The sequence below is a fragment of the Lagenorhynchus albirostris genome, chromosome 11, assembly GCF_949774975.1.
Source record: "Lagenorhynchus albirostris chromosome 11, mLagAlb1.1, whole genome shotgun sequence".
In the NCBI taxonomy this organism is placed as follows: Eukaryota; Metazoa; Chordata; class Mammalia; order Artiodactyla; family Delphinidae; genus Lagenorhynchus; species Lagenorhynchus albirostris.
In genome coordinates this window covers 63,837,237-63,862,173 of record NC_083105.1, presented here as the reverse complement: position 1 = coordinate 63,862,173, position 24,937 = coordinate 63,837,237, and the positions used below count along the sequence as shown (strand labels likewise).

The window sequence follows — 24,937 nt, the reverse complement described above, 5'->3', positions numbered from 1 at the left end:
TGAGAGCCTACAAATTTGGATGGGAGTGGCAGTCAATAGGTTACCTGTATAGGAGAGGAGTCGAAAATAAAGGTGGGAAAGATAAGTAGTAAGTCTTAGGGTAATGGTCCTGAATGAGTGAGGGGTAAGGAATAGGAACAAGGTAGGAGGAAAGATTCTCTACCAAAGGCCATAGTCATCACTCCTTAGAAAAGGAGACATTGGCCCTGAGCTCTCCCCAGATACAGAGAAGCCAACTACAAAAAGATTAATCAGTTTATTTGCATATATACATTGTCACTCCAGGAAGCCGGCTCCACTTCAGGAGTCCCCAGCTCCCCTCACCCAGCCGACACCCAAAACCTACATAGGAGACTGGGTCCTGAATAAACAATGCCCAGGACTCATATCCCAACTCCATAGGTTATAACAATTCATTTATTTAGCAAAAACAGAGCTAGAGGACAGTGCCCATGAGACATCCTTGCCTCTTTGTAAACATCGACAACCAGGCCACTGGAGCCCAGGTAAGTGTGCAAACATGAGGGTACCACACTGTGTGCCCAGAGGGCAAGGGACACAGCTGGCAACCGAACAAACCCGTGAAGTCCTGAGGGCCTGCCCCCCCCAAGCCCCCACTGGAGCCTGGCAAGTGCCAGGGGCAGAATCAAGGCAGCTACCCCATGCTCAAGGGCTCACATGAGATGGCAGCGGCGCTCTTGCCCATATGAATTCTCTACCCGAGCAATCTCCTGGATGACTTTGGTGAAGATGCCTTGAGTCAGCTGCAAGGGATAAGGATTCAGGGCAAAAAAAAATCGTTTAGTTCACTGCCAATACCACCCAACTCTGAGGTGAACACCCCATTCCCCCACCATCCCCACCACCAAGCAGTGCCATAACACTGCTACCGCCACCACTTTCCTAATCTTCAGGCCCAGCACCTGCTTATCTCGAGCAGATGACTCCATAAATGTCGCACCCCAGGACTCTGCCAGCTTCTTCCCCTCAACAGCCTGGACCTCCCTAGAAGCAAATTTGGGACATGAAAATGAAGGACAGCAATGGCCCCATGTTCTCTGCAAAATCTTTACAGGAGCCTAGGACTGAGACTTGAAATATGAAATGATAGTTTTTGAAATAGAAGGGTTGTTTTGTCTTACCCTTCAAGTTAGAAATGAAGAGGTAAAATGACTGGTTCGAATCAGTGGCAGAGCCACGACAAGACCCTGGCGCATTCCTAGTCCAGCTCACTTTCCTTCGCCTTAAGCTACAGAGATTTCCATACCTGTCTGGAGAGAGATCTGCCTTGTTCCCCACCAGCACCACTGGCAGCCTGGGAGGAAACAGCAGTTACTACAGGAGCCCCTCTGTTCCCCATGGACCCCAACCTCCTTCAAATCAGAGCTGGACAACTCCCCATCAAACCAGACAGGATCTATGTCCTGACTTTCTCCTTAATTTGGATCAATACGCCCCTGTCCTCCCTCTCCCCTCGGGTCCACACTATGTCTTTATCCCCCAGAGCCACATACCGGGTTTTCCCGTGGCCTTCATGTAGCTTTTGGTACAGACTCTCAATGACTTGGAAACTTTAAACACAAGAAATGAATCTGTAACTTTATTCTGGGACAGCCCTCAGATCCTCCCAAGTCTCCCACTCACAACCTTGGTCACTTACCTATGCAGAGAGGTGACAGAATACACAAGCACATAACCATGGACCCCAATGATGAATGAATAGGGCAGAATGCTGTACTCATCCTGACAAGAAATAGAAACATCAATACCTAGATCCACAGCACTCAGATAGCCAAGGTTGGTGGGCTGTATCCTGGGGACCCTCCCTGTGGCACTCCCTACTCCAGTCACTTCTGTTCAACAAGTATTAACAGAGTAGCTCCAATCAGCGCTGCACACTGAAATGCTGCTAAAATGCTTTTCTTTTAATCCTACTTTACAGATGAGCCTCAGAGGCTACCAGACTTCATCTCCCAGGACTGAACTGCACATTTAGATACCCTACCCCAAACTGGTACCTGCCCTGCTGTGTCCACCAGGTGTAGGTGAAACTCATCTTTGCCAAGAGTCACTATCTTGCTGTAAGCTGAAAAGAAAAGAAAACTTGACTGTGAGGTGCCTTGTAGGACTAGCAATCTGTGCCCCTATATATTGACATAGATGGGCCAGGTCTAGAGAGCTCTCCAGGAACCTGGAGAGACAATGTTAGGCTTCTTATTGTCTACATATACACCATCCTGGACTCAGTATCTTGGAAAATCCACACTCTAGCTCCACTCAGAACAGGATTGCTAGAGGAGATTAGATTTAATGTCTAATTAAATCATCCCTCTGGCACCAGGAAAATCCCAAACTGTGGACTTGGATGGGGCACCCAAGCCTTCCCTACCCAATCCCTAGGGGAGAAGTCTACTCACTATTCTCCACAGTAGGATCATAGCCTTCCAGGAACTCGCCCTCCACAAATTGATGTGCTAAAGATGTCTTCCCTGTGGGAAGCAGAGGTAATTTTATCCAAATCACCCTTCCATATTCACATCCTCTGTCCTTTCGGGCTGTGTGGCCCTGGACTAAAGGGGACCCCAAATTAGCATCCTAGCCTGGGAATGCCCCATGCAATGCTTCCCCTTAGGCTACCTTCACCCTCTTTTCGCCCTGGGTCGCTGCACCTTGGCCACCGGATGCATACAGTAGCGCCGCAGGAAGCCTTTCCCGCCGCCTTTCCCCACCCCACCCCACCCCTGGGAAGATCCGGGATTCCTTAGGACCCAGTCAGTCCTGCACCGGGCACCTGAGACTTGCCCCACCCAGACCGCGCCCCCGCCATCAAATCCTAACCCCACCTCCACCCCCCAGAGTAACGCTGAGGACCACCGCGGTGATCCAGCAGTAAAGCCCACGTTAACTCTTACATGCTCCAGCTTCCTGCAGCCTTCTACACTACCACCACCCCAGCCTTTTCAACTCCAGCCTTTCAATCCTCGCTCTACAAGCTGGTTCTAAGGATGCCACCATTTCTCCCTGGGTCGCGTACCCGCGGCAGTGCGCCTCCTCTGGCCAAAAAGCCGCGGTGCATCCGTGCTCTGCCCAAGACCGAGACTCACCTACGGAGCGGTATCCGAGGATGACCACCTTCCTGTAGCGAACTAACGGCATGGCAGGAACCGGCCCCGAGGGGCTTGCAGAACTTGGGGCTGAGAGAGCCCCAAGAAGAGAAAGTCGAGTGCAGGCAGGTGTAGCAACCGGCACAGGAAAGCCGCTCACCCTGAAGCTGCCAGGGGCAAGATAGAGGGAAACCAAAACAAGCGCCGCGCCCGGAGCTGGCCACGTGATCACAACACAGCAAGACTAAGGCGAGGGAGCCGGGCGACCGGGGAACTACACTGCCGCGCCGCTCAGGGCTCCGCCCCCCAGGCCGCTCGCCATTGGTCCACTAGAAAGGATAGGGGCGGAGCCGTTGGCAGAAGCAAAGGGCGGGCCTCACGTGGAGCGGGAGAACCAGGAGCTGCGCGTGCGCAGACTAGAACCGGTTCATTCATAAAGAAACAGAAAGGAACCCGGGGTCCTAGAGGTGTTTGCGCCTTTGCAACCTAGTAAAAGCGGCTGCAAAGAATCATGGATGGATAATATCCGTTGTGGCTGGGCTGGATTTTCTGGTCAAAAGATTCTAGGCCTCCCTTTTGCAAGGTCTCCGGCGTCCTTGGATAGGTTAAAAAAGGCCAAAGTTGCAATATATTCCCTCCGATTCCCCCAGACTTCAGCCCCAGATATTTTATTGTCGGGTTTCCACAGTCTTCCAGGATTTAACTTCGGAACTGCAAATCTTATTCCTGGGAAAATTGTTAGAATTTGTGGCCAAGTCCTCTGAGGTTTAGCTGTCACCATTATCACAGTGTTTTATTTATTCAACAAATATTTATTAAGCGTATACTATATGTTTTAGGCATTTCTCTAGCTTTGAAGATAGAGCGAAGAACATGACAGGTGAGGTCTTGGAACTCACAAAGCTTAAAACCTAGTTGGGAAGAAACAAACTTAAACAAGTAAGCATTAGATAGTATTAAGTGCTATATAGAGCAGTGTGAGAAGAAATAACCAGTTTAGATCAGTGACACTTCCTTTCAAAAGAAGCCCCATTTAAGCTGAAATCTGAATGACAGTAAGGAGCCAGCTAGCAAAAGATTCAGACAGAAGAATCCATCAGTGCTATGGCGCTAGGGTGGAAATAAATTTGTTAAAATCCAGAAAAGAGAGAGAGAGAAAGCCAGTTAGCCTAAAGCAGATGAAATCTAAGAGGATGGCAGGGGCCAGGCTATGTAGAGTAGTTTGGACTAATTCTAAGTACCTAGAAAGCTATTGATTATGTTACTAAGTAAGTTGGGTCATGACATGATCTGAATTGTGTTTCTAAAAGATCTCCCTGGCTGTAGAGAATGGATTGGGGTTTGAGAGAAACAGGAGCAAGTGGAGCAAGCAGGAAGATCAGCTAGGAGACTGTTACTTGTAGTCCAGGTGAGAGGTGAGGGTGGCTTGACTAGAGTAGTAGAGATGAATGAAGCTGAGAATTCAGTGTATGTTTTGAGGCTGAGGTTAAGCTGGCTTGCTTGCTGAAGGATTGGATACAGGAGGTGAGGGAGGATAAAGAGGAAAGAAACCTAGATTTAGAGTGCTACTTTGTGCCAGGTGTATTTCATTGTCATCTCATTTAATATTCTCCACAGCCTGAGGTTGTTAATTTGCATTATTCATTCATTCATGAACAAATATTTATCGCACAACCACCATGTCCCAGGCACCCTTCCAGGTGCTTAAAATAGAGCCATGAACAACAGGGACAAGGTCTTTGCTTACAAGGAGCAAGTATTTTGGGGGAGAAGACCAACAATCTACAAGCAAACAATAAATGAGTTACAGTTAAAAAGTAATAACTGCAGGGACCTCCGTGGTGGTCCAGTGGTTAAGACTCCATGCTCCCAATGCAGGGGGCCCCAGTTTGATCCCTGGTCAGGGAACTAGATCCCTCATGCCGCAACTAAAAAAGACCCCATATGCCGCAATGAAGATCCTGCATGCTGCAACTAAGACCCAAAGTAGCGAAAGAGAGAGAGAAAGAAAGAAAAAAGTAATTACTGCAATGAGAAAAAATAAACAAGACATGAGTGGGCTAACCCACTGAGAGTAACCTGGGGTGTTACTCCTCTTTTTTTATATGATATCCTAGGAAGCTGAGGAGGTAACATTTGTGCCTGAGACTTGAGTAATGGGTAGCTATTATCACTGTTCTCTCAGTTGTAGAAACTGAGAGTCATACAGGTAGCACACAGAAGTTGTTTCTTTTGCAAGGCCCTGATGAGGTGGGTGTGTAGGAGTTAGACTGGATTAGAGGACAGGCTTTATAAAACTATAGAACCATCTCATGCTTTAAAATGTCCAGATTGGGGCTTCCCTGGTGGTGCAGTGGTTGAGAACCTGCCTGCCATTGCAGGCGACACAGGTTGGAGCCCTGGTCCGGGAAGATCCCACATGCTGTAGAGCAACTAAGCCCAGGCGCCCCAACTACTGAGCCTGCGCTCTAGAGCCCATGAGCCACAACTACTGAGCCCACGTGCCACAACTACTGAAGCCCGCGCGCTTAGAGCCCATGCTCCACAACAAGAGAAGCCACCATAGTGAGAAGCCTGCGCACGACAACAAAGAGTAGCCCCTGCTCGTCGCAGCTAGAGAAAGCCCACGCACAGCAACGAAGACCCAACACAGCCAAAATAAAATTATTTAAAAATGTCCAGATCTACAAAAGTTGTTTCAAAGAGCCACCTTTTTAAAAAATTTTTATTTATTTATTTATTTTTGGCTGCATTGGGTCTTCCTTGCTGCGCGCAGGCTTTCTCTAGTTGTGGCAAGCTGGGGCTACTCTTCCTTGGTGCGTGGGCTTCTAATTGCGGAGGCTTCTCTTGCTGCGGAGCCAGGCTCTAGGTACACGGGCTTCAGTAGTTGTGGCTCACAGGCTCAGTAGTTGTGGAACGCGGGCTCTAGAGCGCAGGCTCAGTAGTTGTGGCTCACACACTTATTTGCTCCACAGCACGGGGGATCTTCCCAGACCAGGGCTCGAACCCATGTCCCCTGCATTGGCAGGTAGATTCTTAATCACTGTGCCACCAGTGAAGTCCCCAAAGAGCCACTTCTTCTTTTTTTTTTTTTTTTTTTAGATGTTGGGGGTAGGAGTTTATTAATTTGTTTATTTATTTTTGCTGTGTTGGGTCTTTGTTTCTGTGCGAGGGCTTTCTCTAGTTGTGGCAAGTGGGGGCCACTCTTCGTGGTGCGCGGGCCTCTCACCATCGCGGCCTCTCGTTGCGGAGCACAGGCTCCAGACGCGCAGGCTCAGTAGTTGTGGCTCACAGGCCTAGTTGCTCCACGGCATGTGGGATCCTCCCAGACCAGGGCTCGAACCCATGTCCCTTGCATTAGCAGGCAGATTCTCAACCACTGCGCCACCAGGGAAGCCCCAAAGAGCCACTTCTTAATCTGGCCTCAGAAAGGAACCCAAATACCTTTTCTACTGGGTAAAGGAAGTTCCTTGCAGACCAGCAATTTTATGCTGGATTATTGGGCTTGAATGAGGTTGGCGGTAGTTCCAGGTTAGGTTGTAAGCACTGTAGGATAAAACAAAGAACTGGATTCAATTCAATAAAAGTTTATTCATCTCCTACTTTGTACCAGGCAGTCTTACCATGTTTTGCACACTAAGGATATAAAGATAAATAATATTGATAGATGCCTTTTATGCTGTTTGTCTTTCCACATTAACTCTCTACTCTTTTCCACCCAGATCTGTGTCCAGGAGGTAGACTTTGCTCCTTGGATTCCAGGGGGGTTCAGCCAAAGAGGAGTACTCACAGAAGATCAAATGGAAGGAAGAGAAGGTCTGTTCCCACACTGAAGGTCACAGCACCTCTCCAAGCACTCCCCCAACCCTAACACAGACAGCTCTCAGTGTTCTGTTTCCAGTAATTCCCTTCCCTTACCCTTCAGGCCTACAGTAATAACAGCCTCTCTGATACTAACCCGGAGGTGTTGTTCTATCCCTTTTGCTTCCCTACACCTTGCCCACACCTTTGTAAATAATCTCTTTATTAAATCATCCTCAAACTCTCTTGTTTGCAATCAAGAAGAAGGCAAAAGGACTAAGGCAAAGGGCTTTCTCTTGTAGTTTTTTCTGGATGAGAAGATCTCACAGAAGATTTTCACCTATGTCTTCTTGAACAGAACTGTATCATGTGGCCATCTCTACCTGCAAAAGAGCCTGGAAATTTTAGCATTTTCTTTTCCACCCTCTATAGTATAGAAAGGTAAAAGAGAATAGGAACAAATTTTTACAGAGCCATTCTACAAGACCTGCATATCTTGGGACCAAGATATTTGTTTGTTAAATATGTCACCGTAAAAGGTAGGGCATAAATGGTTACTTTGTAAAGATCAGAGGTAGGGACTTCCCTGATGGTGCAGTGGTTAAGAATCCCCCTGTCAATGCAAGGGACACGGGTTGGAGCCCTGGTCTGGGAAGATCCCACATGCCACAGAGCAACTAAGCCCGTGAGCCACAACTACTGAGCCCGTGTGCCACAACTAATGAAGCCTGTGAGCCTAGAGGCCGTGCTCCACAGCAAGAGAAGCCACCGCAATGAGAAGCCCGCGCACCGCAACGAAGAGTAGCCCCCGTTAGCCACAACTAGAGAAAGCCTGCATGCAGCAACGAAGAACCAACGCAGCCAAAAATAAATAAATAAATAATAAATTAATTTTTAAAAATCACAGATATGCAAAGATCACCAATATAGGATAAAATAAAGGAAGCAAACTATCCTAATGTTAGGTAAATAAGCTTACAATAAAATTTCTAATGACAGCATCATACATTGCTCTGTCTCAAACAACTGAGATAAAATAAAGATGAAATGCTCCCAGAAAACTGTTTTAATTATCTCTATGAAAAGTGAAAACATTTTCCATTGAAATGATGGGTTCCATTTTACAGGTCTTCAGAGATTCTTGGTTTTCCACAGTTTTGGTAGAGAAAGGCTTCACCTCCCTGCTGATGTATGTTATCGACTGTTGCATAACAAACTATATCAAAACTTGGTGGTTTAAAACAATAACAATGTATTATTTCTCATGATTTTGTGGATTAAATTGGCAGTTCTTCTGTCGTCTCTCTTGGACTCACTCATGGGGCTACCAGAGGCCACAGACCCTGTTGGGTAGCCCTCTCTTTCAACTAGACACAGTTGCAGCTCCCTTGAATTCTTGTAATCCTTCCTTCCCTTGCCCCTTCAGGCCTAGGAGTTAGCACCTCTGATGACTCCCCACTGATGCCAGACTGAATGCTTCACCACACTTGTAGATACTTCATTACTCTGTCCACACCTTTATGAATATCCCTTTCATTATATTATCTTCAGTTTCCCATTTGAGTATGCAATCTGTTTCCTCCAAGGATTCTGAATGATACACCTCTGAATGTTATAGTAGGGAAAATTATCAGGCAAAAGATTAGAAGGCAGGGCTTCCTGGTGGCGCGGTGGTTGGGAGTCCGCCTGCCGATGCCGGGCACGCGGGTCCCGGTCCGGGAAGATCCCACATGCCGCGGAGCGGCTGGGCCCGTGAGCCATGGCCGCTGAGCCTGCGCGTCCGGAGCCTGTGCTCCGCAAGGGGAGAGGCCACGGCAGTGAGAGGCTCGCGTAACGCGCAAAAAAAAAAAAGATTAGAAGGCAAAATTATATCACCTCACATTACAGTATAAGTAGCTAGAAGCATGGAAGAAATTTTTCTTCAAAAAAGAAGAGAGAGGGAGGAAGGAAGAAAGGAAGGAAGGAAGAAAGAAAAGAAAAGTTGATTGATTCTGTCTGGAAGGATCAGAGATTCCACATGATAACTGAGCTGAGCCTTAAAGCTCAAGAAGACTCTAAGCAAAAAGGCAAAATGCTGGGATAGTGAGGAATAAATTAGGAGTTTGGGATTAAAATATACACACTACTATATATAAAATAGATAACCAACAAGGACCTACAGTATAGCACAGGGAACTATACTCAATGACTTGTGTATTTCTTTTTATAAATTTATGTATTTATTTTTTGGCTGTGTTGGGTCTTCACTGCTGCCTGCGGGCTTTCTCTATTTGTGGCGAGCGGGGGCTACTCTTCCTTGTGGTGCGCGGGCTTCTCATTGCAGTGGCTTCTCTTGTGGTGGAGCATGGGCTCTAGGCGCGTGGGTTTCAGTAGTTGTGGTGCATGGGCTCAGTAGTTTTCGCTCATGGGCTCTAGAGCGCAGGCTCAGTAGTTGTGGTGCTCAGTAGTCTGGCTTAGTTGCTCTGCAGCATGTGGGATCTTCCCGGACCAGGGCTCGAGCCCGTGTCCCCTGCATTGGCAGGGAGATTCTTAACCACTGTGCCACCAGGGAAGTCCCGATACTCAATATCTTGTAGTAACCTATAATGGAAAAGAATCTGAAAAAGTGAATCAGTATATATATATATATATATATATATATATATATATATATATGTATGTGTATATATATGTATGTATATACACACACAACTGAATCACTTTGCTGTGATTTCCTGAAACTAACACAACATTGTAAATCAACTATACTTCAATAAAAAAAAATTTTTTAAGGCAAAATGCTCAGAGAAGAGTGAAAGCACAGTGTGTCTGGAAATACAGAGTGAACCCTGTACCTGGAGCATTCTGTGAGGGGGAGCTACGTGTGGAAATTCAGGCTGGAAATTTGACTGGGATCAGATCAGGGAGGGCTATGAATGCCAGCTTTAAGAATTTGGTCTTGGGACTTCCCTGGTGGCGAAGTGGTTAAGAATCTGCCTGCCAGTGCAGGGAACACAGGTTCGAGCCCTGGTCCAGGAAGATCCCACATGCCGAGGAGCGGCTAAGCCCGTGTGCCGCAACTACTGAGCCTGTGTGCTCTGGAGCCCACGAACCACAACTACTGAGCCCACGTGCCACAACTACTGAAGCCCGCGTGCCTAGAGCCCGTGCTCCACAACAAGAGAAGCCACCACAATGAGAAGCCCGCGCACTGCAACGAAGAGTAGCCCGCACTCACCGCGACTAGAGAAAGCCTGCGCGCAGCAATGAAGACCCGACAAAGCCAAAAATAAATAAATAAATAATTTAAAATTAAGAAAAAAGAATTTGGTTTTTATTCTGTACCCCAGGGTTTTCAAAATATACAACTAGTGCCATGTAAGATGACTTAGGTAATACACAAAAGAAATTTTTTTTGCTATGTAATTTTTAATGTGTGGTAGGAAAAACAAGAGCTATAATGCCAAAACTCTGACTTCACAAATATTGTTGCTTAGAAGAGGTTGAAATTGGTAGAAAGAGAAGCCCGTGAAATTAGAGAAAAATATTAAACAATTATATGGGTGGAATGGGTCTATGGACATAGTCATGAAAATAGTACAAGGTTTGGGAAGCACTGCAATGAGCAAAGGGACCTTTGATGTTGCCTTGGTGGGAGTGTTATGGGGAGGGCAGTACCGTGAAGACAGCTGTGCTTTGTAAGGATCATGCTGGCGACCCTGTGGAGGAGGATGTACCGAGAGAGACTGGTGCTGGAGGCAGGAGCACTGTTAGGAAGCTGATACTCAGGAGGAGAAAGATGAGGGCCTGGACCACAGTAGCAACAGAGAGGATGGTGAGGACTCACACAAAGTGCACTCCAGATTCAAGTTAAAAAGTTTATGACCTGATTAATAGAGACAAAATTCCATTTATAGATTTAGAGGACAGGGGAAGAACGGGAATTGCTTAGTGGGGGCATGGGGAGAGTATTGAATTAATGCACTTTTTTTTTTTTTTTTTTTTTTGCGGTACGCGGGCCTCTCACTGTTGTGGCCTCTCCTACCGCGGAGCACAGGCTCCAGACGCACAGGCTCAGCGGCCATGGCTCACGGGCCCAGCCGCTCCGCGGCATGTGGGATCTTCCCAGACCGGGGCACGAACCCGCGTCCCCTGCATCGGCAGGCTGACTCCCAACCACTGCACCACCAGGGAAGCCCAATGCACTTATTTTTGACATGTGGATTTTGGGGCACCTCCCAGATGTTCACATGTCCATGGGCCACTTAAGGATATGTGTCTCTAGGCACTGCCCAGAAAAATAGCCAGGATACATGTGCAGGCATGTTCCCTACATGTTCCATATGTCTGGTTCTTTCCTCACTCTTACACCTATTCTTGAATTCTGTTATCATGGAGTTTGATAAACACCAACCCATTTCAGGAAAATGAGAAGTACTTAGGTCCTCTCAGGGGACCTTGCTCGATCCACGGATCACAACCAGCAACTTCCAAAATAAGTGAATTAGAACATATTAGAGCTGGAGGACCTTAGTGATCATCTGGTACAGTTATTCTGAGGACACATAAGAGTCACCTGGAGGGTTTGTTAATGCACAGATTGCTGGGACCTACACCAGAGTTTTTGATTCAGTAGTTCTGGGTAGGGCCCAAGAATTTGCATTTTGAGCAAGTTTCCAGGTGATACTGAGGTTGCTGGTCTGGGGACTACACTTTGAGAACCACTGATGTAACACAACTTCTCCAGACTACAGGCTGAGAAACTGCAACCTGGAGAGGTAAAGTGCATCATAGCAGCAAAACATTTTGGAAAGAACATGGACTTTGCAGTCAATCAGACCTGGTTTCAAATCCTGGCTGACTCACTATGTGATCTCAGGCAGGTACTTAACTGCTCTGAGCCTCAGTTTCTCTTCTATGAAATGGTTAGAACAACAAGATAGTAGATGTTTGTCATTCTTTCTGGCTGCCACAGAAAGATCGAGTTCCCGGGTGGATAGTGGCCGTGGTGTCAGCAGTGCCTTCCAGCACCCAGTCAGGGCATTGGTCTGCAAATTGCACTGTCTAGTGTTTAGTGGCAGTTGCCACAGTGCCCCTGTTGGCTTGGTTCTATGATTTGAGGCATTGTTTCTGGCTGTACAACCTTGGAACCCAGACCCCCAGCCCTCCTGTGACCTGCTTAAATCTTTCTGGAATCAAATACTTATTTTGCACAACTGTTGTGAGAGGTAAATGAGATAATGTATGCGATATTCCTATCACTCTGTTAAAAAATACTTGGTACTCATTACATTGAAGCCATCATAGTAATTATCGTTATTAGTTTGAAAATGAATTCGCAGTTTGGCCAGAGAGGTATGCCCCGAGGCAGATGGTCTGGATCCCTCCCTGGACATCACTGGGAAAGATGCTGCTGGGAAGAGCACTCAGTCTAGCCAACTTGGGAACTGGACTTGCTCAGGACCTCCAAATGCTCATGTGCTAGGGAAGCCTCACAATAATTCATGAACGCATGATTTGGGTTCCCAAATCAGGGAACCAATTTGCCAATGTATGTATCTGTTGCTTTCCCTTTCCACTACCGAGGAAGTCTGCACATCCTCTATCTAGGGCACCCCCTTTTCAGCGAGGTACCAATGTGGTGCCTGATGAGCAGAACATTAGGATAAAAGAAGAGGACTAACTCTGTGAAGGTATTTTGGCCAGGACACGTGGAGGCCCAAAGAACCATCCCTGCCCCACCAGTGACCACATTTCGGCACTTCTCTCCCCAAGATAATTCTGGGCACGTGGTAACAATTCTGATTGACTGAGTTGCCCATTTGCCACATTCCATTTTGGATCAATAGATTGATATTGGTTGATCAATGACTTTTTCTTTCATTTTAGATACATTAATATCAAGCCGATAAAGTTGAAAGAAATCTTTTTCTTCTTCTACCTTACTCTTCACTTCCTCTTTGTCCAATCAACCACCAAGTCCTATCAATCCCGCAACTACAAATATGTCCTGAAACTGTCCTTTCCATCTCCATTGCCACCTCTTTATCTCAACCAACATCATCTCTCATTATCTCATTATCATTTTGCTTGCTCTCCTCCCTGGGCCCACTCCCTTCTAACTCCATTCTCCACTTAGGAGCTAGAGTGATCTTTTTAAAACCCAGATTTGATCAGGCCACTCCTCTAAGCTAAAACCTAATTAATTTAATCCATTAAAATGACTGCCTGTTTCTCTAGAAAACTGTCAAAAATCCCCAGCAGAGTACAATGCCTAATAGTATTTGCAGGGGATTTAATAAATATTTGTTGAAGGGAGGGAGTCAAGTCTCTGGACCTGAGAGGAACTGCCTTGTCCCTTTGTGTGTTAATTTGACTTGTTTAAATCTCAGAGTACCTCCTTGTTTCCAGCCTCTTGGAAACACCTCATTGTAGTAGCCTCTGGCATCTCTTACAAAGTGATTTTCCTCAAGGTCACACAGCTGGTGCATAGGCACCAAATAGAATATACAGCCCTATTATTCTTCACTGTGGAGCCACCGTTATGTGAGAAGCAATCACAGTTGAAAAGTGACAACCACCAGTAGGATGCTTGATCCTCCTGCAACACTCCCACCAAGTTTCCAGGCCTCTGTACAGAGTCTTTCGAAGATAAAGGAAATCCACCTTCTTACCCCACCAAAGAAGCCCCTTCATCTTTAGACAATTCTACAAGTTATTGAAAATGAGACTTTTCAGAGAAGACTCCAACCTAGCCAGTTTATCAAAGGATAGAGATAAGGAGGGAAAGGAGGTTGTGTGTGAGAGAGAGACCCACATCCTCCCTCATGTGGTGGTGCTAAGGTGCTTTGGGCCAGCTGCCTCCAAGAGAAGAGGAAGGTGGGTGACTTTGACTCCAGCTTGGTTCAGGGAGAGATTCATGATATCTAGCCTCAAAGATTCTACGAGCTACTATAGACTAGCCAGGGACTAGAACAAGGAAAGGATGTGTGTGGAGGAAATGGGATTAATCCCAGCTCACATGTTGGGTGGAATCCCAGCTGCTGCAGCTGCTGAGGGCTTAACCAGCTGTTCCCTGGGCAGCTGCAATGTTCAGCCCAGACCTGGCTCTCAGGGTGGCAGCTCTGTCTCAGCTTAGGGCCATCAGCTCCAAGCAAAGTCAAGGCTCCGTGGAAAGAATCGCTGGAAAGCAAAAGAGAATAGCAGAAAAAGAGTCCCTAGTTCCAATAAATCCTTTTTTGACACCATGTGGTTTGAAAGCAGACCACTGTGTTCTTAGGTTATGTGGTCTCAAGGAGGGAAGTTGAGAGACAGTTGGGGTTCAGGTTTCAGAGAGAAGCAAAGCCAGGGCTTGAGGTACCACCTTCAGTTCTGTTTCTATCTTATCCTGTCCTGCTCCAGTTTCCCTATGCTGCCCCCACCTCCATCTGTTCCCATAACACGCTCTCTGTAGGGACGGGGGCATTTCCTACTTGTGGTCAGAATTAGTGATACTCATATGCTCAGATGAGAACCAACCTACTTAGGGATAAAGATGACCCAAAAAGCCCATCCAATTGGCAATTTCCTTTTTTATTTATTTATGGCATGTGGGATCTTAGTTCCCCGACCATGGATGGAACCCTTGCCCTCTGCCGTGGAAGTGCGGAGTCCTAACCGCTGGGCCACCAGGGAAATCCCGGCAATTTCCTTTTTTTTTTTTTTTTTTTTTGCGGTACGTGGGCCTCTCACTGCCACGGCCTCTCCCGTTGCGGAGCACAGGCTCCGGACGCGCAGGCTCAGCAGCCATGGCTCACGGGCCCAGCCGCTCCGCGGCATGTGGGATCTTCCCGGACCGGGGCACGAACCCGTGTCCCCTGCATCGGCAGGTGGACTCTCAACCACTGTGCCACCAGGGAAGCCCCAATTTCCTTATTTTAAAATGCAAGTTTGACTTTTCCCCTCACCTGCTTCAACTCCTGCAATTGCTTTCAACTTCCAGACAGGATTGAAAATCCTTAAAGTCGACCCCATCTCCCGCTCACTATACTGAACTTGTCGATGCTCCTCAGATTCATCTTACTGTTGCTCCCCAACTCCAGGCCTTTGCACATGCTGTTCCCTTGGCTTGAACAACTCTTACCTACCGTACAGGTCTCAGCTTAAATGCCACTTCTCATCTCTTTACCACACTCAACAACCTTCTAACCACTTATGCCTGTCTCACCAGATGACCCGTAGGAGCGATGCCTGACTTTATTGTCCTATGCCCAAGGCACAACACAATATCTGACACAGAGTAGGCACTCAGTAAACCCTTATTAAAGATACCGCTTTCTCATGGGAGATGTTCATCATTAACCAAGTCACATACAGAGACAATAACAGGGAGAGGAAGGTTTGAATATGATAATTGGCCACAAAATCCCCCACAGGAAACTACCCTAACCAGCCATAAGCTGCTTCCCATAGACAGCTGCCTCAGTTACCCAGACAGGGAAGAATGCTTCCTCCAATATAGCAGGGACCACAAAAGCACAGTCAGGGATACACATCTCAAGGCTCTAGGTCAGAAATGCTAATTTTTCAAGCAGAGTTGTTTCTCTTCACTAAGGACCCCATCTTAGCACTGGCCTCTTCTTATTTCAAACATTTCTGGAAGCTTATATTATTCTGCTAGAGCTGTCATAACAAAATATCACAGACTGGGCGGCTTAGACATCAAACATTTATTTGCTCATAGTTTTAGAAGCTAGAAAAATCCAAGATCAAGGTTCCAGCCAATTTGGTTTCTGGTGAGAGCTCTCTTCCTGGCCTGCAGACGGCTGCCTTCTCACTATGGCCTCACATGGCCTTTCGTTGCACATGTGAAGAGAAAGAAAGCAAGCTCTCTCCTATGTCTTCTTGTAAGGACACTAATTCTGTCAGATCAAGGCCCACTCCTATGACCTCATTTAACCTTAATTACTTCTTTAGAGACCCCATCTCCAGATACAGCCACATGGGCATGAGGGCTTCAACATATGAATCTGGGGGGAGACACATGCATTCAGTCCATAACAAAGTGCAACATTCCCCTCCTCTAATTCAAAAAGAGCTGAGAGTCTTCTCATGCTTTCTGGCTTGGTGTACCAACCTGCCATGGATGACTGCCAGAGAGTTGCAGCCACATCTGTATTTCCTTAACTGGTAGCTAGGTTGCTTTAGTTAAGGAAGCCAGTCATCCAGGCAGGAGGAAGAAGAGCCAATGAAAACGAGAGAGAAATAACTGTCAGAAAGCTAGACTTATTAGTGACCCAATGGAGGGAATGAGGAAGAGTCAAAACCAGCTTAAGGTCCCATAGGATGTAGCCCCACCCATCAAGGCATTCTTTTTTTTTTTTTTTGCGGTACGCAGGCCTCTCACTGTTGTGGCCTCTCCCGTTGCGGAGCACAGGCTCCGGACGCGCAGGCTCAGCAGCCATGGCTCACGGGCCCAGCTGCTCTGCGGCATGTGGGATCTTCCCGGACCGGGGCACGAACCCGTGTCCCCTGCATCGGCAGGCGGACTCTCAACCACTGTGCCACCAGGGAAGCCCCCATCAAGGCATTCTTATTTCGTTATGCCTGCCCCAATTTTCCTTATCTGTAATACAATCTCATAGGGTTGTTGTGAGGGCCAAATGAGAAAGTATGTAAAGTGCTAAAACAGGGCCTGGCCTGCAGTAAGTTCTCAGGAAATTTTAGCTACATATAGTTACATTTCCCAATTTGCTACTCTAACCAGCCTGCACATCTTCATCCCAGATTCCAAGTCCTCGCTCATGTTGGTACTTCTGTCTGGAATGGCCTTTCTAGTCTCCTCCACTTACACAGGCTACAACATCCTATTCAGGCCCTACTTTCTCCACAAGGCCTCCTATGTACAAATATGACATTTAGCACCCGTTCAACTCATCTTGATTAAGTAACAATGTTGCTTTGGCAGCTAACAATCTTATACCTTTAAGAAGCTATTTCTTAATTTTGGTGTGTTTTTCAGTGCCTAATACGGTGCTACACTGTAGATGTTCAGTAACTCCTGCTTGAAGAAAGGAAGAGAAGAAAAATCTGGATTCTGGGCAATAAAAAGGTCACCTGAACCTTAAAGCAGGGCTTCTCAACTCCGGTTTCCCAGTATGTGGAGAGGTCTTGCCAGGATGATCACAAAATTCTCTGCAATTCTCAAAACAAGATTACTTTTAATCATACTTTAGTTCTAAAGCAAACCTAAATCTGTCACACAGCACCTTCTGAAGAATGGAGTGTTATGAAATCAAACAATTATAGGGACAACACAATCCCCAAAGGTCTGGGAACCATTAATAATGCTGCCTCTGGTATAGAGTGGTGAGGACAGAAGCAGACAGACAGCAGACAGCAGCAAAGGGAGTGAAAAACGGGTGCAGAGCATATAAAACTCAACGGTATCTATTCCACATTGGGCACATACACTGATATTGTCAACAATCCTGTCAGGGAGGGATCATTATCTCCAGATCTGCCTGACTTCCTAGCCATGCCCTTTCTTTCCCTAATCCTCCTTGCCAATTCTGTTAATGAGAAGGGGTGCTGCATTTGGAGATGTTGTGTGGCCAAGTAAATATGCCTTCCTGGCCATCTTCATAGAGACGGTACTCTTTGCTGCTTGAGGGAAGGGAATGGACTTTATTTTAGGAAGCTGGGAGGGCGTCAAGGGGACAAGAATAAGGAGGGATGGAAGTTGAGGGTGAGAGGTGAGCCTCAGGCCTGGGGAGTAATCTACAGGATGTAGTTTAAGGGAAACCAATTAGTTCTCCTTGTCCCCAGATATCTCCTGCCCAACATATTAAGGTGCTAGGAATCAGCACCATTATGGTCTCATGGTTTAAGGCCTTATTTTCAGCAGGCCTTTAAGATATATGCATTACATGATCTTTTGATCATGTAATAGGCCTGTGAAAACAGCCCTACCAACGTAGAAATACTAATTAGTTTATCAGATTAGTCATCACCTGGAGTGACATGACAGTAGGGCATCAGGATCTGATAGAATGAGACAAGAGCAGGTTTAGAAAGTAGGAAGGAAAGGTCCACAGCTTGGACTGTGTTTCTGAAATCCCTCTGAAAGGGGGAGGGTGGTGGTAATGGGTACCTGGTGTGGACTGAGGGAAATGGGAGGTGGAAAGATACTAAAGGTAAACTTGGCCTGCTTCCAAATGTCGGCTTTATCAAGCACTACCTGGAACCCTAAGTATGCTTTCACCTCCAGACACTGAACTCAAAGTGTCACAGGGTGAGGGAGGTGAGTGGGCAACTTGGACGCACATGGAAATCTGGAATACTACAGGCTACAACCATACCTCCAGCTTCCAGGAGCCACAGAGCTAAACCAGGTGCAAGGGATACAAAAGTGCCACTTTCCAAATGAGAGGCAGGTGGGTTCCTCGCCAGCCCCTGATACCTGTGGCTAAGCCCTGGCAGCTTAACAAGTACCATCCACCATCTCTTGCATCCTGGGGGAAGGCTCCTCTGCACAAATCCAGTCCACCCTCTGCGCAGCATTTTTCCTTTGGCCGGGAAGGGAACCGATCCTGAAGGCCACTAGAGGGCAGTATATAGCAGGGACCCTGTGCAGGAAGAGCATAGCCGCTACAGGGAAGGGTGGGCTCCTGGTGGTACCGCCAACCCCTACCATCCCCCGGGCCCTGACACTCTCTTTCCAGTGCAGTCCAAGTTCCTCGGAGCTTCCATTCCTAACTCAGGGGCACTTGCCTGCCTGGATTCCAGGTGTCTGCTGCGTTGGACCCAGAGGTTCCAGAAACACCCAGGCCAGGAAAGCAGAGCTAGAAATAATGGGAGAGGGGAGAGGGGAAAGGTGGAGGAAGCCAGTAGAAACAACAACCAGGACAGGTGATCAGGAAGGGGGCTCAGGTTTTAATTCCTATGTGCCCTTGCTTGGAGAGCCTATGCCCCCTCTACCCCCATACATCTGGGCTCAGCCCATCAGGAGGGATAGGTTCTAGCCCTCTGTCCAGGTTCTTTCTCTTGATCAAGAGTGTGTGGGGACTATTAGTTATGAATTAGCTAGGGATTCCCATGAGTCATCAGTTGGTCCAGTTACATCCCCCCAAAAAACATCAGCCCCATGTAGACCCCTTACACCAGAGTAGGATGGGGATTACGGTGATTCTTGAGGGAGGGACCAGGACTGCAGGCTAACAATTGGGGGCCAGAATTCTTTAAGTATCAGTACCCACAGTGGCCTGAGCCACCTCTGGAGCCCCTATGAACAGAAAAAGGACGTTTTGGGGTTTTCTTGTTCCTTGGGTAACCCTGGTCCCTCCAACAGTCGGTATGCAAACATGTGGGCAGAATGCTAGTCCTCTCTGGGTGGGAAAAAGAACTAGCAGCCTAGAAAAGGGCAGACTCTTCTGGTCTCTGTTGCTGATCGATTGGGATGCCTCCTCTGAGAGGAGGAAGCAGGGTGGGACGATCTGCTGGGGAAGGAGAGGGGAATGGGAAGTAAAGTATGGTTCCCTTTCTCCGTACCCCCCTCCCCCAATCTGGAGGTAAATCACCATCTGAATAGAGATATGTCCCAATAAGCTCCTGGAAGCCTTCCCTTTATTAGCCCACTTGTAGGAAAATGTCAGATGTCAGATTGGCTCCATGTCAGATAACTGTTAACGCTGTGCCCCAGCCCCTCATCTTGCCAGGCGGGGCAAGCAGATTATTATATTACAATTTATAAATAGAAAATAAAATAAAATAATCGGGTGGGGCTGAGGCACTGGGGAAGAAGAGGAGAAATAGTCCTCGTCGACGAGTACCCATCATCAACCCCATCTACTTAGGACCCAACCTCTCAGTTAGAGGTTGCCCCTAAACCATCGCGTCCATTTTTCTCCCTATCCCTCCCTCCCTCCCAATCAGCATCGTCTGCTGCCCACATCTCCAGATCTCAGCCCGCACACTCCCGTTTAGGCGGATGCCACGAGGTTTCTATGCCTGGAGCGCTCAGTCCAGCAGCTCCTCCGCCAAGCGATAGAGGAACCGAGAGTACCAATGCATGCCAGTTGGCTGGACGGCCCCGCCCGGAAGCAGCGCCCCCAGCGCGTGCAGCAGGCGCAGAGGAGCAAAGGCGCGGTGCGCCCACTGGTGACTCTCCAGAACCGCGTAGCACGAGGCCAGGACATCGTTGACCAGCAGCGTCCCGTGCGCTGTGAGCGGTGCGAACACGCCAACGGCTTCCTCCCGCGCCACTCGGGCCACGCGCGCAGGCCGAAGGGCGTCCCCGCCTGGCGCCAGCACCGAGTCCCCCGCGCGCAGCCGGCGCGCGAACACCGGTGCAAAGTCGCCTGGCTCGGGCGCAGGCCCTCGAGCGGCGAACACCAGGTGCCAGGGAGTGAGCAACAGCTTGCGCGGGGGCCGCTCGGTCTCCACAGCCACGAAAGAGGCCCGGCGCTGCAAGTCCCGGTCCAGGAAGAGCAGCACGGGTGTGGGCACCACCCGGCCTGCCGCGTCTGCCGCCAGCACCCAGTCACCGCGGTGCAGTTCCCGCAGCCCCTTCCGCTCGCCGCTTCGCAGGCGCACGGTGGCATTTCCCGGAAAGCAGCCGCCTGCCCTGACCGCCAGTGAGTTATCTGGAGGGGACAAGCAGAGAGAGGATTGCGTGGAGACCAGTTCCAGAATGTTAGTACATATTGTCAAAGACGTGGGTCAAGCCCAGCGCAGACCTCACCAGTCCCGGAACAACATGCAAGTTCCCACGGATCTGGTCCTAACCTGGGCAGAAATGGAAGGGGGTTTACAACACTAACGCCCGCCTGGGGTCCCCTAGAGTCGCAACAGGGCTGCGTACCCTCAGTTTCCCGGAGGGACCTCACCACCCACCCCGTACTGTACCGGCTTTGACAGACACGTGGACGTGGTTGCGGGACTCGTAATAGACCCAGTCGAAGCCGGCTTCCACTGCCAGACGCGCCAGCAACCCATACTTATTGCGGTCGCGGTCGGACGTGGTGATATCCAGGGCACGTCCTTCGTAGTGAAGTGAGTCCTGAGCGTGGTGGCCGTCCTCGTCCCAGCCCTCGGTCACCCGTAGGCGCACTCCGGGCCACATGTTCATCACCGCAATAGCCAGCGCGTTCACCCGCTCTTTACAACGCTGGCGGGGAATAAAGGAGTCAGTCTCCTCAGTACCACTACCACCAGCATGGGGGCTAAAGCGACCTGGACGGGCGGGTTAATTCTTCTTTGTTTTCCCGACACCCCTCCAGTCCCTCCCAGATTTTGAGTGTCCTGAGGAAGTGAGAATCTGAATGGGTGTAGTCGCTAATCTATGCTCTCCAGAACGTCGTTGGCGAACTGTGGGGTCACCCCTGATATTGAGAGGGAGCGCCCAAACCTAGTTCTTTCCCCCACTTTTAATTTCCGCCCCTCATCCCTAGTTGTTCTGGGACCTCAGTTCAACCTGGGAGAGGGCAAGAGTGGAGAGAGCGGGTGTAAGCTTGGTCAGGGAGGGGTTGAGCAGCCCGGCTCCGCGAGAGGAGCCCCTGTTTTGGCCTGGCCCCCGCCCCAAGCCCCGGCTGCCCTCCCTCCGCCTGATTCATCTTTTGTTTCGTTGCCTTCCCTGGCACCGGGCATCGCTTCCTTCCTTCCTTCCTCCTCCTCCTTTCAGCCCCTAGCATTAACCCTTTCGTGGTGCGAGTGCCCCCCCACAGAGGTGCCCAAGCGGAGCCGTGCGGGATCTAGGCTGCTGGAAAAAGGGTTGGGGCGGCGGGGGCTGCGCGAAGTACAATGGCCATTCTCCCGGATGACTTAACCGAGCGAGAATCCCGGGCCGAGGCCGGGGACGCGCCGGGAGAAGCGGACTCAGCAGCTCCATCCACAAAGGCGCTTTTCAGCCGCCCCGGCTCAGAGAGAGGAAAGGGCAGAAAGCCGCGCCCCCCATCCCTGCTCCGGCCCGCCGGGTCCCCTCCCCCAGCGCGGCCAGCCCTCCCAGTTCCAGCTCGGGCTCCGCCAGCCCTGAGAGCCCCCAGTCTCTCCATCTCTGCTCCGGAGGCAGCGCAGAAAGGCGTGGGAGTAACACCTGAGAATAACGCGAGCAGCCCTTGCGCGGATCTGGGGGGCCCCCTGCAGGGTGGGAGTGGAGAGGAGGAAAAGCAGCAGCGGCTGGAAGCCTGCGCCGGGGGAGTGAGACCACGGTTATCTCGGCCGCTCCAGTCTGGGAGCCGGAGACCTTGGCGCGCACCACAGCACGGACCTCGCGGGAGGAGGCACAGAGAGGACAGCTTCCTTTTCTTCTCCCCGCTCTGACCTCTCCTCGGACTTGGTTTTCTCCTAACTGCCAGAGGGACGTTTCCCCCCTGCCCTTCTTCCCGAGTCTTCTACACCTCCGCAGGGTTGGAAAGGAGGGGAGGGGGAAGACAGGAAAAGTGGTAACTCCTTCCAACTTTTTGTCGTTTTGTCCCCTAAGGAGGCCCTGAGGCCTTGACCTGCGGGGGCAGCAGCCCAGTGCAGAGCCAACTCAATGGAGGCCTTTTGCAGCCAGGGTGTGGGAGATAAGCAGGACCGAGGGGGGTTCCCAGGCCTGTCAGAGCCTCTCCTGGGCCTATCCCTTGTTCTGCCCCCTCTGCTGCAGGTGGAAACCAGAGGAAAGGGCCAGGATATTCCATCCCTGGCCAGGAGGGAAGGAGTATCCCCTTCCCAATCTCTGGGGAGGAGGAATGCTTCAGGGCAAGAGCAAGAAGGAATTCTTTCTCCCCTGGACAGGTTTTCCTAACAAAGTAACCTGGAAAACTATGGCAGTTAATCAGAGGAAATCCGTACCCCTCCCTCTCCCCCCACCTCCCCACTCCATACACAATTAGGTGGTGTAATGGAAAGTGTATAGGACTTAGAATCAGGAGTCCTGAATTCTAGTCCCAGGCATGCCACTAATTAGTTTCAAGATTTTGATTAAATCACTTTTCCTCCTGGGGCCCAGCTCTCATGTAAAAATGGGAGGTGGGGGTGGGGGTGGGGTGGGGGGGGTGGAAGAATGTGACCTCCAAGTTTCCTTCCAGCTCTGACATTTGAGATCACAGGGCAGAGGTGGTCCTTCACACCTCACCATAGGTTGGTTAGGTTCTGGTCTGCAGCAGATGCTTAATACATGGTAGTTGAATTCATTTTAACCCTTTAATTCCAAGGAAGGTCCCTGAGCTACACTGAGTTTGAGGGACACAGGAACCCTTTGATTCTCAGGTGGGCCCATCTGTTCTTCCCATCAAAGATCACTTTTCACTCCAGGACAGTCGTTTAGACTCTAGAATAGCTTTACCTTGGTTCTGAGATGCCTCCCCCATGCCAAAGACAATTCTTACCCAGCCCCTCCTCAGGTAGATGGCCTGATGACCTGACCCTTGGTCACCCCTTTCCCAGCCCCTTCAGTCTCTTTAGCCCACAGAGCTTTAACACAATCAGGTCAGGAGCCAGGCTAAGGGTAGAGCTTTCTGTCTGCTGCCTAGCCAGCTCCTGGCCCCCAGCTCACCCCAGCCCTTCCTGCCTGGCTCGGTAGCTGACCCCCGGTCCACGCCTCAGCCATTTCCCGTCTCGCCTGCCGCCATCCTCCTTTCCCCGCCCTCCCTGTCTCTCCCAGCTTCACTCTCACTAGTCCCTTCTCCCCCTCCCCATGCAGCCTCTCCCTGGATCCCTCCTGATCACTCAGTACAGCCAGCAGAGGTGTGAGAGTGTGTGTGTGTGTGTGTGTGTGTGTGTGTGTGTGTGTGTGTGTGTGGGGTGGGAGGCGGGTGAGGGGTGAGGAGTGTAGGTAGATCCTTGAGATCAAGGTCCCTATAGATGAAGTCCAGCTCACACCATCCCCCGTCCCCTCCGCCAGCTGCCAGAGAAGAGCAGAGAAATTGGCGGTGCCCTCGAGCAGGTGGGGAGAGGCCCTCCTTACCTCGGTCATCAAGCGGTCTGCACCACTGTTCTCCTCATCCTTGAAGATGATGTCGGGGTTGTAGTTAGGCACCAGGTCCCGGAAGCGCTCAGAGCCTCTTGTCACCCTCCCCTCGGCCGGCCCACTGGCGCCCAGGGTCCGCTCGGGCACGCTGGGCACAAATTGCTTGTAGAGCAGCGGCACGAGCTGCTTGCGCACGTAGCGGCGCCGGCCAACCGGCCCCCGGCCCGGCCCGCAGCTCTGGGCCGGCAGCGCCAGAAGTGCCAAGCAGCACAGGGGCACCAGACTGGCCGGCAGCGCCATGGATGCAGCGGACTCGGGCCAAAAGGGAACGTTCTTGTCCTCACCAGCTCGCTCGTCAGTTAGGCATCTCCCCCTGCACCAGAGAGCGCAGCAGGCAGAGCTGCCCCCAGAGTGCCCTAGAGCTCTTGTGGCTCAGCACACCTGGCTGCCGCTAGCTCTGCCTACATACCCCCGGGGGGTCTGGAACCCGCTACTGACCGGCCATCATAGCAGGGAAGGGGGGTCGTGGGTAAGTGCCAATCCTGCCGGGCTCTGCCGTCAGGCTCCGGCTCTGCCAGAACGCCGGGGCTCCGCCTTAAGTGGCCCCTGGCCCCGCCCCCCGCCCTTCTCCCAGGACCGTCCCGCCCCCTACCACCGGGGCGGGGGCTCTAGTCGGCCACCGCTGGTCCACTTCGTTTCCACCCTGGAAACCAGGCAGGCACCTGCCTAGGAAATTCTAACAGCTGTACAGTCCTTGGCTGCCTGGATAAGCATCCCTCTACCTCTAAGCCTATGTGTGGCACCGAACCACCCTGATACTCGAATCGGATCTTTGCTCTCCCCAAGCCTACCTGGCAAGCCATGTCCCCCCGCTACCATCTAGGAGCTATGGGATCCGATTCCTGCCCAAGGCCAGCCAAGCCCTTTGGGCACACAACCAGAGCCTCCCTTCTGTGGTCCTCCCCCACTTCCATCTCTCCTCCTTAGCCGTAACCAAGACTGGAAGGGCTGGATACCAGGGGACCATTTTCCCAGGTAGCTTTGCAGCCTTCTGCTGGGAGCTCCCCCAGAATCAGGAACAGAGCTTCATACCTATAGTCTGGTTTAGGACTTCAAACTTTTGTCC

At 50.0% G+C, this 24,937-nt stretch overlaps 2 protein-coding genes across 6 annotated transcripts; both read right to left on the bottom strand.

Moving 5' to 3' along the window:
- Positions 1 to 268: 268 nt before the first annotated feature.
- Positions 269 to 3,328, bottom strand: RHEBL1 (RHEB like 1). 4 transcript variants are annotated; one of them, XM_060164979.1, is made up of 8 exons: positions 3,105 to 3,328; positions 2,418 to 2,489; positions 2,019 to 2,086; positions 1,661 to 1,743; positions 1,515 to 1,571; positions 1,143 to 1,315; positions 924 to 1,005; positions 269 to 764 (listed from the first exon to the last, which is right to left on the bottom strand). In XM_060164979.1, the coding sequence occupies exons 1-8, from the start codon at positions 3,154 to 3,156 to the stop codon at positions 761 to 763; spliced, it is 591 nt and encodes a 196-aa protein (XP_060020962.1). In that variant the 5' UTR covers positions 3,157 to 3,328; the 3' UTR covers positions 269 to 760. The 4 variants fall into 4 exon arrangements, with proteins under 4 accessions (XP_060020962.1, XP_060020963.1, XP_060020964.1 ...); XM_060164980.1 differs by having other exon boundaries at positions 1,268 to 1,315; XM_060164981.1 differs by lacking the exon at positions 1,515 to 1,571 and having other exon boundaries at positions 1,268 to 1,315.
- A 16,485-nt stretch (positions 3,329 to 19,813) lies between these two features.
- DHH (desert hedgehog signaling molecule) lies at positions 19,814 to 24,341 on the bottom strand. Of its 2 annotated transcripts, none has more exons than XM_060164977.1 (3): positions 23,809 to 24,341; positions 20,757 to 21,030; positions 19,814 to 20,506 (listed from the first exon to the last, which is right to left on the bottom strand). In XM_060164977.1, exons 1-3 carry the CDS (start codon positions 24,109 to 24,111, stop codon positions 19,881 to 19,883), a joined length of 1,203 nt encoding a protein of 400 aa, XP_060020960.1. In that variant the 5' UTR covers positions 24,112 to 24,341; the 3' UTR covers positions 19,814 to 19,880. The 2 variants fall into 2 exon arrangements, with proteins under 2 accessions (XP_060020960.1, XP_060020961.1); XM_060164978.1 differs by having other exon boundaries at positions 20,769 to 21,030.
- Positions 24,342 to 24,937: the final 596 nt, after the last annotated feature.